At 41.1% G+C, this 14,701-nt stretch overlaps 1 protein-coding gene across 3 annotated transcripts in view; it reads left to right on the top strand.

The window, feature by feature from the left end:
• The window catches only part of PSEN1 (presenilin 1), a 74,368-nt gene that overhangs the window by 181 nt on the left and 59,486 nt on the right, over positions 1–14,701 (top strand). For 2 of the 3 annotated variants that reach the window (XM_060139826.1, XM_060139836.1), the window contains exons 2-3: positions 8,401–8,482; positions 8,575–8,702. In XM_060139826.1, coding sequence (XP_059995809.1) covers positions 8,628–8,702 — 75 coding nt within the window. In that variant the 5' untranslated portion in view covers positions 8,401–8,482; positions 8,575–8,627. Of the gene's footprint in view, positions 1–8,400; positions 8,483–8,574; positions 8,715–14,701 lie in introns of all 3 variants that reach the window. The other variant, XM_060139816.1, reaches the window with a different exon arrangement.

Here is a 14,701-nt window from a genome sequence, read left to right as displayed (position 1 = left end):
CTCATCCGGTGCCGACACGGGTGGCTGCGGGCAGGGACGGGCCCTTTGTCGTTGTCCGGGCCGGGGAGCCGGTGTCCTCGAGAATGGGGAGCGGGGTGCGGTCGGGCGGGCACCAGGGAACCCCGTGTGGAGAACGAGTAGGGGCGGCCCGTTTCTCGGGCTCCGGGCGCGGCGCGCGATCAGGTTGAAGAGAGGTTCCCCTTCGCAGCCTTGGTCCGGAAGTGCTGGTTTCCCGAAGACATCTCAGGGCGCAGGTGCCTTGGGCGGGGATTGACCGTCTTGCCTGGAGTGGAGCAGGAGAAAGAGGAAGCGCCTGGCGCTGGGTCTGGTTGAGCAACTGTTGAAACTCTGCGCCTTATGCCCTGAATGTGTCCTTGTGCAGGGGAAGCGAGTGGCACTCAGGGCTAAGTTCCTTCTGTCTCAGTTCGGGACGGAATACAACAGGGTCTGCCTGATCGGGACTGTCACGAGGCATATATGTGCAGTGCTTTGCATGTATTTTAGATACTTGACGTTTTCATCCCGCTCAAATTCCTTTCAAATATCTGCTTCTCTTGTAGGAGAGTAACTTAATAATTTTAAAAGCATTGCTTGCCTGCTTTGGACAAGATGAATAAAGTGTTCAAGGTTTACTATGTGAGATACGAATAGTATGCAAATTATGGCAGAGTACATTGTAAAAGTCATAGTATTCTCTGAAGTTTGAGGCAGGTAGAGATTACATCTGGTTAAGGGCATCTTGTTATTTACGTTATCTTTTACAATGGAAAGGTTTACACCCTCGGAGTTGAATTGAGGAGAGCATTATATCAGAGAGTGTACTAGGAAGAGGGGCCCTCTGGATGCTAAGGGTCCAGTGACCCAGTGTGCACATTTAGTAACTGTTATGAAGGAGGATAAAAACAGGAAAGTAGATTGAAGCCTGTTGCATTTGGCTGATTTCAGTCACCTGCAAAAGCCAATTTCAGTTCTCCTTAACTCATTTGCAGGGTTCAGCCAACTTAAACCCCCTCCCACCTCCGTTTAATAACAAGCCCTTAATAATGAAAAGGAGCCTATTTATTGAGTGGATGGATTCCCTCACCTCTACCCGCCTTCCCCAAGGTAAAGTAGATGATAGAAGCGTCATCGATCATCAGCTTTTCCATTCGTCTACTCCTCGTCCTTGGGTAGATAGTTACCATAATTCTGGGCATACTTTCCTCTGAATGGATATGATCTAGTGCTGAATTTTAAGTTAATGGCTGCCCCTAGTCCTAGACTGCTGCGTGAATTTCCATTTGGGGAGAACTGGAGGATTGGAGTTGGTCTCTGAGAATCATTCTAGCAGGAAAGATATAACATTTGTCAGCAAGGCCAATGTGGTCCTCTTCTCTCTCAGATCCAGGTTGCCTCTGCTCCTGCTCTCCCACTACTGTTACATCAGGTTGCAGGGAGAGACTTCTTTTGGATGTACTCTGAAAAACCTTTCAGAGCCCGCTAATACTGCCTCTCCTTCATGTGATATATGCCAGGCAGATTTGGAAGGTGTTTTGAGCTTTGCTTTTCATAAGTTTTGTGATAAGAACTTTGCTTTAGGTACGTGGGGGCTAGAATGGATAAGAGATTTGAGGTGACTTTTGCATAATCCGGGTGAGATATAATGAAAATTTGACCTTTGGTGGTGGCAGAAGCTTAGAAAGAAGAATATCATTATGACGAGGACATAACAGCCAATTGAGGCGCAAGGAGTAAAGTGTAAAGTTGACTAGGAGGCTTTAAGTTTAGAGAATGGGGGAGACGATTACAGAAATAGGGAAGTTAGAGGCAAAGAACTAGTCTAGAGAGGAAGATGATGAGGAAACAGTTTGGAAGTCTCACTTTTGAAGTGCCAGCAGTTAAATATCCCATGGACAGGCCTGGAGCTGTAAACATGGGTCACTTAAACAGACTTAGCAGTTGATGTTGGAGCAGTGGAGGAGATGCCTAAGGAAAGAGGGGGGACAAGGAAGCCCAGGCAGAGCCTTAGGAACACTTATAATGGGGGGGTGGAAGAGGATGAGGAACCAGCTGAGGGGAATGAGTGGTGGGAGGAGAACCTCCATAGTGCAGTGTCATAAAAACTGAGGAAGGGAGGGAAGCTTCAGGAAGGAAAAGGTTGTCAGGGATTTTCAGTATTAAGCCTGTTTGTAGGAGAGAAAACCTGAAGCTTTAGAGCAGTACTGTCCATTAGAAACATAATGTGAGCTACAAAGGTTAATTTTACATTTTCTAATGAGCAAAAATTTTTGAGATAGAAATAGGTAAAATTAACTTGAATGATATATTTTATATAACCCAATACATTTAAAATATTTTTATTTCAACATGTAATTAATGTAAAAACATACTTGTCTGTCTTCCCCTCTAGATAGTAAGCTCCTTAGGTGAACAGAAGCATCATCTGATTCACTGGCACCCCTGGTACCTATCACAGTGTATGGTTATATAGAAGAAGCCCAATAAGTGTTTGTTGATTAAAGGATATTAATATTTGGTTTTCACAATGCCTTGTACAGTTCCTTAAGTTGATCTAAAGCAAATGAGAGAATGCAAGTATTGCTGAGTATAGTCAATGATTTACGAATTAATTAAGTGTGAATAGTCATTTTCTTCATTAAAGATTAGTTGTGTTCTACCCATTTCCACAACAAATATGATACAATGACTCAGGGTAATTATATCTTCCATGTAGAAATTAAATTTGGGGGGGAAAAGAATCTATAATAATACAGAACCATGGTCCCATATCCACAATTCTCAAATCCAAAAGCTCCTGAAAAAAGTGAAAGGATAAGCAACACTCTTTGGGTTTCACTGTCTCCCATCACCCTCAGATGGGACCATCTAGTTGCAGGAAAACAGGCTCAGGGCTCACACTGATTCTGCATTATGGTCAGTTGTATAATTATTTCATTATATAGAAATAAAGTGCACAATAAATGTAATGCGCTTGAACCATCTTGAAACCATGCCCCCGCCCCCGGTCCTTGGAAAAGTTGTCTTCCACGAAACCGGTCCCTGGTGCCAAAAAGGTTGTGGACTGCTGCCTTAGAGCATTAGCTCTCGGTCTGCTTAAAGGGGACAGCTAAGACAATTCTGCTTTGCTTGTCTTGTTCTGGGGCCCAGACTGAAGGGGCAGTGGCTACCCAAAGTAAGTTCTTCATGAGGGAACAGCAGAAGTACAGAAGGCAAGGCCACCTGCACAAGCACAGTTTAACTGTCTGTGCCACATCTGCCAAAATCCCATCGACCAAAGCAAGTCATAAGATTGTGCCCAAAGGCCTGGAGTGGGTAGTAGACTGCACCTACCTTGAGGCCAAAGCAAGTCACAGAGCCAAGCTCAACATCACTGGAGAGAAGTATTCCTCCCTTGGGGATGCTGGGGGAGGGAGTGAATATTTGCTGAATAATAATCTAATCTACCACAGATGGTTCACAGAAGTAGAGTGGGAAGGAAGGAGGGGAAAAAAATCACCAAATAGGATGTATCACTATCCTTGCTCTTTTTAGAGCCTACCACTTTCACAAAGCCTCTTGTAGGGCTGGGGAAATTATTTGCTCCTGGCCTCTTAAAATTCTGAGGGTCTTTCTAGGCTGTATTCCTGAAGTTTTAAATTAATTTCAAGTTATTTTTATTTATTTTAATTTGTTACCTTGGATGGGCTTCCCTGGCAGTCCAATGGTTAAGACTCCGCACTTCCAGTGCAGGGGGCACGGGTTCAATCCCTGATCAGGGAACTAAGATCCCACATGCCGCGTGGCATGACCAAAAGAAAAAAAAAATTGCTACCTTGGGATGTAGTGAGAGACAGAAATGTACTTTTCTGTTGGTGTTTCCTTAAACGGAATTTTTAATAAGCTCCTTTTTGGGATTTTAAACACTGCTCCTGTGATACTTTTCGAAGTGCTGATGGATAGGTTTTCTGGCTAGACAGACTTTCCTGTTCAGCACATCTGAACTTCGAGATTATTTGTATTCTCTTGGAGCTTTTTTTTAGTCTTTGTATATAATAAAAAGAAATTGTAGTTGCCCATCAGAGAAGGATTTTTTTTTCCTTTTGTCTGATTGAGCAAGTGTCTTGAGAAAAAAAGAATGGATGGCAGTGAATTCGAGTGTTGTGCTGTATCAGTCTCAGAAAATCTTTAGCAGTTGGCCAGAGAGAGAAAACACCAAAATCTACTTACATTCCTACTCCCACTCCCTATGCAATCCAGGTCACATGAAAGATCCTCACTTCCCAACAACTATCTTTTCTTGCTCTCAGGGCACTGTTAAGAATGTTACAAAGTCCACTGGTGTCTTTTGCCACGCTGCGGGAACAGTGGGTCCAGGAACAGTGGGTCGTTGGCTTTCTCCGTGCAGTCACTCCGTGCAGTCATCAATTGTTTTCAGCTGTTACTGGACCAGAATCAAATCCAGCTTTGCCTGCCCCTTTCTTTGTACCAACAATGATTGTCTGTTCACCAGACCTGACTGAAGACCTAGCTAACCCTGTTGCCAACCTTTGCTTCCTACTAAGCTCCATGTAAAGAGCAGCTCTTCCAGGGAGAGTCACCCTGCAGCATTGTGTAGTGGAGGCATGAGCTTTCTCCTGTTGAACTGGCAAACACCTGGGCTGGGCATCAGAAGATCTGGGTTCTGGAACTGGTGTTACTTGCCTCATAATTGTACACTGACAAATTCTTTCACCTTGCCTGAGCCTTAGTGTTTTACATGTAAATACAGATGTGTCTTTTAAATACAGTCGTCCCTTGTGGTTGAGGGGGGTGGGGGTGGAGGAGAAGTGGTTTCAGGACTCCCACCACCCCCCACCCCCATGGGCACCAAAATCCTCAGATGCTCAAGTCCCTTATATAAAATGGCATAGTATTTGCATGTAGTCTACACACATCCTCCTGTATACTTTAAATCATCTCTAGATTACTTATAATACCTAATACAATGAAATGGTATGTATATAGTTGTAAATACAATGTAAATACTATTGTAATTATTTGCTGGCACAAGCAAATTAGGTTTTACTTAATTTTGGAATTTTTTTCAAATATTTTTGATCTGCAGTTGGTTCAGTCTGGGTCGACTGTAGTATTGGAATATGTTAAAGTGACTACTGTTTTATAGATGATTCTTACAAGATTCGTCTGAGAAAGCTCCAATATGATAATCAGTTTGTGTGATTTCTTTTAATAGTTGGACAGATCCTATAAGCCTAAGATTAATAATGGGAACCACTTAAATTAAAATGACCAGATTCTCATTATAGCTTATCTTTAAAAAAAAAAAAAGAAGTACCAGGACTGTTATATTGGGAATGCTTTTGAAACTAGTTTTTTTTCTTTAATAAATTTATTTTATTTTATTTATTTTATTTTTGGCTGTGTTGTGTCTTCATTGCTGCACACGGGCTTTTCTCTGGTTGTGGCGAGCGGGGGCTACTCTTCGTTGCCATGTGCAGGCTTCTCATTGCGATGGCTTCTCTTGTTGTAGAGCACGGGCTACAGTAGTTGTGGTGCCCAGGCTCAGTAGTTGTGGCTCGCGGACTCTAGAGCACAGGCTCAGTAGCTGTGGCGCATGGGCTTAGTTGCTCGGCGGCATGTGGGATCATCCTAGACCAAGGCTCGAACCCATGTCCCCTGAATTGGCAGGTGGATTCCCAACCACTGTGCCACCAGGAAAGCCCTGGCACTAGTTTTTAATTTCTAGTTAGACCAGTTATTGAAGTTTAAGATCTCATTTACTACTTTTTTTTTTTTAAGATCTCATTTATGTCAAAGCAATAGTTTTACTAGTAATAAAAATCAGCTCAGTGTGTCTTAATGCTCACTGTTATAAACTCCTAGATGGCAGGGATGAAATTTTATATAGAGGCAAAGTAGTGTAATACGTGAACCTTTGCTTTGCTCCTTTGCTTACTGAATGTGACTTTGGGCACGTTCATGAACTTCTGTGTGCCACGTTGTTTTCATCTGTAAAATGGGTAAAGTGAACATAATTAATTAAATCCTCTCAGTGTCTGTCTTTGAGTTTTGATATAAGTAGACAGCCAGTAAACTCCTGTTTAGTGAATGAACAATCACTTTTCTTCTGCTCATATTGTACCTGTAAATGTACTACACTTTATTTACTTTTTATTTATTTTTGCCTGCAGCACCTTTTCTTGCCTTTTGCTTGTTTCATTTGGCTAACACTGTCTTGCTTACTTGGTTTTGTTTCTGAGGGATTGTATGAGAATATCAGTGACAGATTTCTAAGGGTTTTTTTGTAATAGAGCTGTACTTTAAATGACGTGGTATAGTCTTCAGAGCAGCCAGTGGAGGTAACCAGTTACAACTTTTTCTGTTTGCCATCCTGTGGCATTTCTGCATTAGCTGAGGTAGTAGGTGCTGTACTAAATGTTTTTGTGAAAAAGAAGGGAATAATATGTGCTGTGTTGCTGATCATTAATGCTACATTAATGTTAAATTTTCAATTAGATAGTCAACTTTTAAAAATATAGAAGCATAGGTCAGGACATTTACTTTCAATACTTTGAAAATATAACTGTTCTATTGAATCCACCTCCCTTTTGGGTAAGCTAACATACATATTACCAAACCCTAAATATAGGTTTACACCCACAAAAATCTATTTGACTTTTTTAATTGAAGTATATAGGAATGTGCACAGATCGTAGGTGTACAACTCAGTGAATTTTCACAGACTGAAACCTCTGTGTAACTAACACCCAGATCAAGAAACAAAGCATTACCAATACCCCCAGAAGCTTCTTGTGTACCCCCTTCCAGTGATTAACCCCCATAAAAGTAACTATTGAATCTATTCTTAATTTTAATTCATTTTATTTTTAAAACAAATTAATATTATATATTTAAAACAGAATTGCATAAGTACATCATGTTTAGTTAATATTAATTAGCAATCCTCTGATCTCATACCAGCTAACTATGGGCTGAAGTTGGAGGGGAGGAGAAAGGTAGGCACAGTATTTATTTATTTTATTATTATTATTTTTTAAATATTTATTTATTTATTTGGTTGTGCTGGGTCTTAGTTGCAGCAGGCGGGCTCCTTAGTTGTGGCTGATGGGCTCCTTAGTTGTGGCTCACCCGGCTCTTTAGTTGTGGCATGCGAACTCTTAGCTGCAGCATGCATGTGGGATCTAGTTCCCTGACCAGGGATCAAACATGGGCCCCCCGTGGAGCGCGGAGTCTTAACCACTGTGTTACCAGGGAAGTCCCAGGCACGGTATTTAAAAGCATGTAGGATAGGGACTTCTCTGGCAGTCTGGTGGTTAAGACTCTGCGCTTCCACCTCAGGGAGCGGGAGTTTGATCCCTGGTGGAGCAATTAAGATCCTGCATGCCGCATGGCGTGGCCAAAAAAAAAAAAAGCATGTAGGATAAAAGGGAAAGCATACCTTGATTAAGAATTTGTCATGATTTGAATGATCCAAATATAGGTCATTAAAGGTTAATTGGAAGTCAATACCTTTACTAGAGGAAAAAGTTGCTTTATGTGTTTTTGATGAAAAAATCATTAGAATAAGAAAGTAGAATATTTAGAGTGTAGAAGTTCCTGAAGTTAAAAGTAAAAATGAAACAAGACATTAACAAAATGCTTTCATGTAAATATGTACATGGTAATGTTTTGGATACTATAAGTGAATTAGAATACTGCTTAGGTATGCAAACAGATTTTTTTCCTTCTATATTTCTGAAGACTTTCAATGAAAAGCATAGTTGAAGTCATAAGGAATCGGCTGATGGAAATTCAGGTAGACAGGCAAATGAGAATGTGGCCCCCAGGAGGCTGAAGTGTGGGAGACAGAATGATGTGTGTAAGCAAGGCTGTGCCAGGATGCAGAGTAGAGGCTGGGAGTTAGGAGTCTGCGATTTTGGTCCTGATCTGCCCAGTTGTGTGCTTTTAAGCAAGTCACTCAACTTGGGTGCCCTTTTGCTTTTGTAAAATAGTTATGTTACCTGTTTACCCTGTCTTGGGTCATTGTGGTAAAGAAAAAAAATGAGATGATAAAAAGAAATTTTTCAAAATTAAAAGCACTAGACAAATAATTTTATGGTGATGTAAATTAGGTTGGATTGGAAGAGGGATGTTGATGAGAACATTCTTTAAGATCATTTAGCTCCCTTTGCTCTAGATCTGAAATCATTAGATATCATTCTGATTGAAAATATTTGGTTTCTCAAGTAGATCTACTCATTACCAAGAGGTATCTTGAGCCGACAAAAGTTTGTCAGTTGAGGGTCCTGGCAAATTAATACATTACTGGTTTACAAATTAGTCTTATAAGTATTTAATTGGTGTGAATGGATTAACTAGGATTTGACCAACTCTGGGTAACCCAGTAAAATTCTATTTCAGACCTAATCCAGGAGCCTGCAAGTGACAGCAGCCTGTGAGGTCCTTAGAAAGCTTGGCCTGGAGGATAACACATGAAAGAAAGGTTTGTTTTTGGTGAAAGTAACTTATGAAAGTGTTTCAAAATAAAAGTATAACTGTAATGCACAAAAGACTGTTTTCTTTTTCCCTTTTCAGAACCCCAAGAGGCTCTGTTTTCTGTGAAAAAGTATTTCTATACAGCTGCTCCAATGACAGAGTTACCTGCACCCTTGTCCTACTTCCAGAATGCACAGATGTCCGAGGACAACCACCTGAGCAATACTGTACGTAGCCAGGTACAGTGTCAACCTCTACAACTGCCCTTTCAGACTGTGGATTCAGTGACCACCCTCCCTCGCCTCCAGGAGAGGCTCAGGGGGCTGAGCAGGCTTTCTCTACTTTATCAAATTTACATATTTGCTGAACTTCAAATAAGGGAAAGCATTGTACCATTTGGTGCAGGGGACACAAGGCTGTGTGAGACTTGGGTGTTGATACAGTTCCTCCCTGGCTCAGGCATCACCTCCTCCTCTGAGGCCTTTTCCAACTTCCCCGGCTATTTATTATTTTACCTAGCTTGCTCTTATTCTTCTATGAGCTGAGTACGTTTTATTTACTTTTAGTTTTTCAGTGCCTAGCCTGGTTCTTTTATTTTTTTTCTTTCTTAATTTTTTTTCTTTTTTAATATATTTTTGGCTGTGTTGGGTCTTCCTTGCTGCATGCAGGCTTTCTCTAGTTGTGGCGAGCGGGGGCTACTCTTCGTGCAGTGCACGGGCTTCTCATTGCCGTGGCTTCTCTTGTTGTGGAACACAGGCTCGAGGTGTCTGGGCTTCAGTAGTTGCAGCACACGGGCTCAGTAGTTGCAGCACACGGGCTCTGGAGCACAGGCTCAGTAGTTATGGCTCGCAGGCTCTAAGGCGCACGGGCTTCAGTAGTTGTAGTGTGTGGGCTCTAGAGCACAGGCTCAGTAGTTGTGGTGCACGGGCTTAGTTGCTCCGCAGCATGTGGGATCTTCCTGGATCAGGGCTTGCACCCGTGTCCCCTGCATCGGCAGGCGGGTTCTTAACCACTGCGCCACCAGGGAAGACCCTAGCCTGGTTCTTGACAGTGCTCAGTAAATGCTCATTGACTGAATGATGAATGCAGGGCTAAGGGTAGAAGTCCTAGGATAGGTCAAAGGAGAGAATCAGGAAAGGGGTGTAGTCAGTGGCATGGGACACAGACACTTCACTGGCTATACACACAGACCAGAGCTGCCTGCCACTCTGTTAGCTAACCATTACAGATTGAAGGCAGTCCACAGATGGCTTGTGAGATGGCTGGGGCATCAGCCGCATTTTTAGAGGTGGAGACAGAATGGGGAAAGCCACAAGGCCAACTGTAAGCTATGCTGGATGCAGGGGATGGGGGGCAGAGGGCAGACTTTCCTCTATTAGAACCAGAGGGCAGAACCAGTGATAGAAGGAAACAGGTTCTGGATCAGTAAAAAGAAATTTCCTCACAAGTACTTTACGTCTGAAAAGAGCATAGGCTGCCTTGTGGGCTAGTGTGTGCATGTCACTAAAAGCAGTTACGGAGGCTGGAAGACTACCAGCCAGATCTGCAGAGGGTTAGTTCGTGGAATGAGCCGTGAACTAGAGCACTAGGTGGCCTGGAAGTTCCCTTCACACTCCAAAGATTTAGGATTCCAATTCAGGGTCAAAACGTGGGAGGAGGGCTTCACAAAGTAAACTTTGATGGGTGCGTAGGATTAGAATAGAGCAAATTGGGAAGTCATTACTGAGAGAAGAAATAACACTAGTGGAGGAAGAATTTTCCTACCATATCAATTGACAGGGGACTCTATCTGGAGATACGTCAGCAGAGGCAGATGACACTGTATTGCTAGAGCATTTTTAAACAAGTGAAATCAAGTTAAAATGAATTTCAAGGGACGCCCTGAAAGAGAACACCTGAGGAGTTGGGGGAGGGAAGAGGGGCTGTCGCGTCTGGTGCCTGGGCGGGTGTTTAACAAGCAGTGGTACGAAGGACTGATTTTTCTGACAGCACTCCTGCTCCTCTGCTGTGTGTCAGCAGCTTGACTTACTCCTTTTTGCTGTTCCCCAGGAATGGCCTTTTGAAAAGATAGGCTGGGCAGGATTATAAAGTTCTTGGGGTACAGGCTGTGAAAGTTTGGATGCTACAGACTTTGTACTCATTTTCAAACTGTTACTTCAGAGGAGAGAGGGGAAAAGTGGGAACAGTTGACGTAGGTCTCTGGGTGCCCCTTCCTTAACCAGAGCATCTCCTATTTTATCTGTTGTACATATTGATCTTCTGTGGATCCCTTTGAACAAAAGATTCCACAGGTAAGAAGTTAAATGTCACTCATCTGCCCCAAACCCTCCAAAGACATCTCATCTCAGGATAAAATCTAGTCTCTGAGGTTTAAACTGTCCCCTCCCCTACCCTCTGTTGTCTCTCACCATCTTCCCCCTCCCTCACTGCTTCCTCTGGGCCCTGGATTCTCCTCCCACTCTTCTCCCTGGCTCTCTTCAGTTCCTTCAGGCCACCTCCTGAGTCACCTTATCAGTGAGGCCATGCCTTCCTTCCCTGCCACCCGGCACTCCCTGTACCCTTCCTTGGCTTTACTTGTGCGTAGCACTTACCAGTGTTCCTAACATACTGTGTAGTTAGATATGATTTGCTTACCTGCTTCCCTCCAAGAACAGTGCTTGGCACATAGGAAGCTCTCCACTGTTGGTGTAATATTGTTTATATACCTCACACTCAGGTTTTGTGGGGCTTTCCTGGTATTTTTTACTGCCTTTTTTTTTTTTTTAACACCTCAGTGACTGATAAATTGAAAAAACGGTAGCTCTAGAGGAGGTACAAATGATGTAGGATTGTTATTGATAATTACATGTGTTCATGGTCTAATTTTAGCAAGTCTTAGCAAGTCGTGTTCTCAGTGGTACCTTCCAGATCTATTAGGGCACCATTGTCTAGAAAATCAGGCCTAATTTATTTGTTTACTTTTGCCTCTGCTGTTGATAATGTGATGTTAATTGAGTTTATCTTTTATCTCCTTAAAAATATCTTCTATAGCTTATGAAGATCTTATGCATGCATTCTTATATTTTCCAGTTACCACAAGATAGGTATTATTGCCATTTTACAGTTAAAATGCTTGTCCAAGACCACATAGAAAGTTAAATAACAGACCTGGAACTTAAAACTGTGCTTTCTAATCCCAAACTCGCTCCAGTATTTCTTCTGTTCTTCCAACGGTCTCATACCCCAGAAAAATGTTGTAATACTGAAAAGAGATATTGTATGAAAAAATGCTGGGGAAGAAAAATACGAAGTCTATTCATTTTGCACTAACGTACTTTAAAAAACCCCAAAGAACGAGGAAAAGAATCTCATCGTTATGTTTTTTAGCTATAAAGAAGCCATTGTTTAAGTATATGCTCTGGTTGGTTATGAAAAAATGGGGGTAGGTCCAGATTTAAATTGGACATAGAAGACTGTTTTTGCAGATTAATTGAAAGCAGCTCTTTTATTTCTGCTGTTGGATAGTGGAGTTGTTAAATACAAGTACCCGAAGACAAGCCTCTAAAGGCACAAAAAGTCCTTATCAGGCTTATTTCTTCTTTATTTGCTCAGGACTAGTTTAGAGGAATTAAAAGGAAATTGACAGATGTGGAAAGTGTGAATCTTTCCACACTACTCAGGAGAGGAAACTCTCATGTTGAATGTCTTCAGTGTGTTGGACTCTGTGCTAGGTGCTGTGACAAACATTATGTAGTTTTAGGGCCTGGCATTTTGGGGATGTTTATCATAAATGAGCAGATTTTCCTTTTTCCTCTGTCTTCTCCTCCTTTGAATAGCTACTCTAGTGAAGTGCTTATCTGTATGACTCTATATTCTAGAGTACTCAAACATGCTATTTTGCAGTAGATATTACAAAAAGAAAATTCATTTAAAAATATTTTTGAAATCAGAAGGAGAGTGAATATCTTCCCTACAGACTAGGTAAAGATCAGTGTAAAGAAGTGGAGCCTCTGTTCCTTTCCTCTACTCAGTATCTCCCTCCACAGTCAGGAGCATCCCAAGTCTTGAATTCATATCATGGGGCAGTGCTTTGAGTTTGGGAAAGAAGTGAGAGGTTAACTGGGTATTCAGAATTGTCCAAGAACACTGATGAATTGGCATTTAGGACTTGTGGCTGAATGAGATGTAAACAGGTTCCTCAGAAGGAAGAACTAAGTTTGATCCACTTGTAATTTGAAGTAGCTATGTGTAAGTTTGGTTTAATTCAGCTAATTTCTTAGTACCTCATTTTTCCCATCTGTAAAATTAGCTGATTTGCTAAATAAATTCTCTTCCAGAAGCTTTGTTGTGACCAGAAGTTAGGGTGGCCAGCTGCCCCAGTGTGCCTGAGACTGAGAGGTTCCTGGAAGGCAAGACTTTCAGTTTTAAAACTGGGGCAGTCCTGAGAAAATAGGATCAAGTTGGTTACCCTGTAAGAAGTATAATGAAATTGAAACCATTTTGGATCTGATTAACCAAATCGTACTCAATTAGATGACTTCTCTTGTGTAACTTCAAGTATTGTTACATGATATATTGTTAGTGTTAAGTAGAAGATAACATTTAAAGCATTTTTCTCTTTCCAAAGGTCAAATGTTGCCGGTGGCTTTATTCTTCAACCCTTAGCAGATACAGTCAGGGCAGCCTTAGCCCAGAAAATAGGTTTTCCTTTTGTAGGCTGCTATAGATAATCTCATTCACAGTGAAGGGATTTGAAGTTTATGAGATTAGTCAGAGAGCTGAAAAATAGTGGGCTTCTTTTAATCCGAATATTTATTTCTTAACTTTTTATTACATAATATTTTAAGCATATAGAGAAAATATGGCAAATAATATAATGAGCACCCATGTACCTGCCACCCAACTTTATTAAACTTTAACATATTGTCTTTTTTTTTAATTGCATCATTTTGTTGTTGAGGTAAAATTTATAAATAATGAAATATGTAGATCCGAAATGTATAATTCAATGGATTTTTAAAAATACGTATACCTGTATAACCAATATGACAATCGAGTTATAAAACATTTACATTACCTCAGAAAGTACTTTTGTGGTCCATTATAGTCAGTTCCTACCCACCATAGACAATCATCATTTTGATTTCTTCCTTTTTTTTTCTTTTTTAACTTTTATTTTATATTGGAGTATAGTTGATTAACAATGTTGTGTTAGTTTCAGGTATATGGCAAAGTGATTCAGTTATGCATATACATGTATTTCTTCTTTTTCAAATTCTTTTCCCATTTAGGTTATTACAAAATACTGAGCAGAGTTCCCCGTGCTATACAGTTATATATATAGCACAGGAAACTCTACTGTATAGCATATTGTCTTATTTGCTGTGTGTACTTTTTTTTTACTAAGTTTTTTCTGTTCCTGTTATATATTGATTGTACACTAAATGAAATCGTAACCAAACAAGACAAAATTTTGCATTTAATTTGGAAAGATAGTCTAGTTATACAAAAGAAATTACAGATAAAATTGAAGCACCTCTCCCACATTCCCCTTCTTCTCCCTAGTAGTTACTATCCTGAATTTGGAGTTTGTCATGCTTACTATAAATATTTATGAACATAAACAATATTGAATATTATATAATATTACTTTGCATGTTTTAAAACTTTATATAGAGTGTGTGTGTGTAAAAGTTGTAGAAGAAAGTTCCCACTTTCTTTTTTAATTAATTTATTTTTGGCTATGTTGGGTCTTCGTTGCTGCACGTGGGCTTTCTCTAGCTGTGGCGAGCAGGGGCTACTCTTCATTGCGGTGCGCTGACTTCTCGTTTTGGTGGCTTCTCTTCTTGTGGAGCACGGGCTGTAGACGTGCAGGCTTCAGTAGTTGTGGCACACGGGCTCAGTAGCTGTGGCTCACGGGCTCTAGAGCACAGGCTCAGCAGTTGTGGTGCACGGGCTTAGTTGCTTCGTGGCATGTGGGATCTTCCCAGACCAGGGGTTGAACCTGTGTCCCCTGCATTGGCAGGCAGATTCTTAACCACTGTGCCACCAGGGAAGCCCTTCCCACATTTTTGAAATTTGTATATGTAGGTGTATGCTGCAGAAGACACATGTTTTGGGAATTTATATATAGGTGCATGTATCTCTAGTTCATTCATTTTATTTTGTGAATATATTAAAATCTATTCTATTTATAAATATTTGGTAGTTTCCAATTTTCACAGTAACCAACAGTGTTACAGTGACA

This window comes from Lagenorhynchus albirostris, chromosome 1, assembly GCF_949774975.1.
Source record: "Lagenorhynchus albirostris chromosome 1, mLagAlb1.1, whole genome shotgun sequence".
NCBI lineage: Eukaryota > Metazoa > Chordata > Mammalia > Artiodactyla > Delphinidae > Lagenorhynchus > Lagenorhynchus albirostris.
The sequence above is the reverse complement of the archived record's forward strand: the minus strand, read 5'-3'. Positions and strand labels throughout refer to the sequence as shown.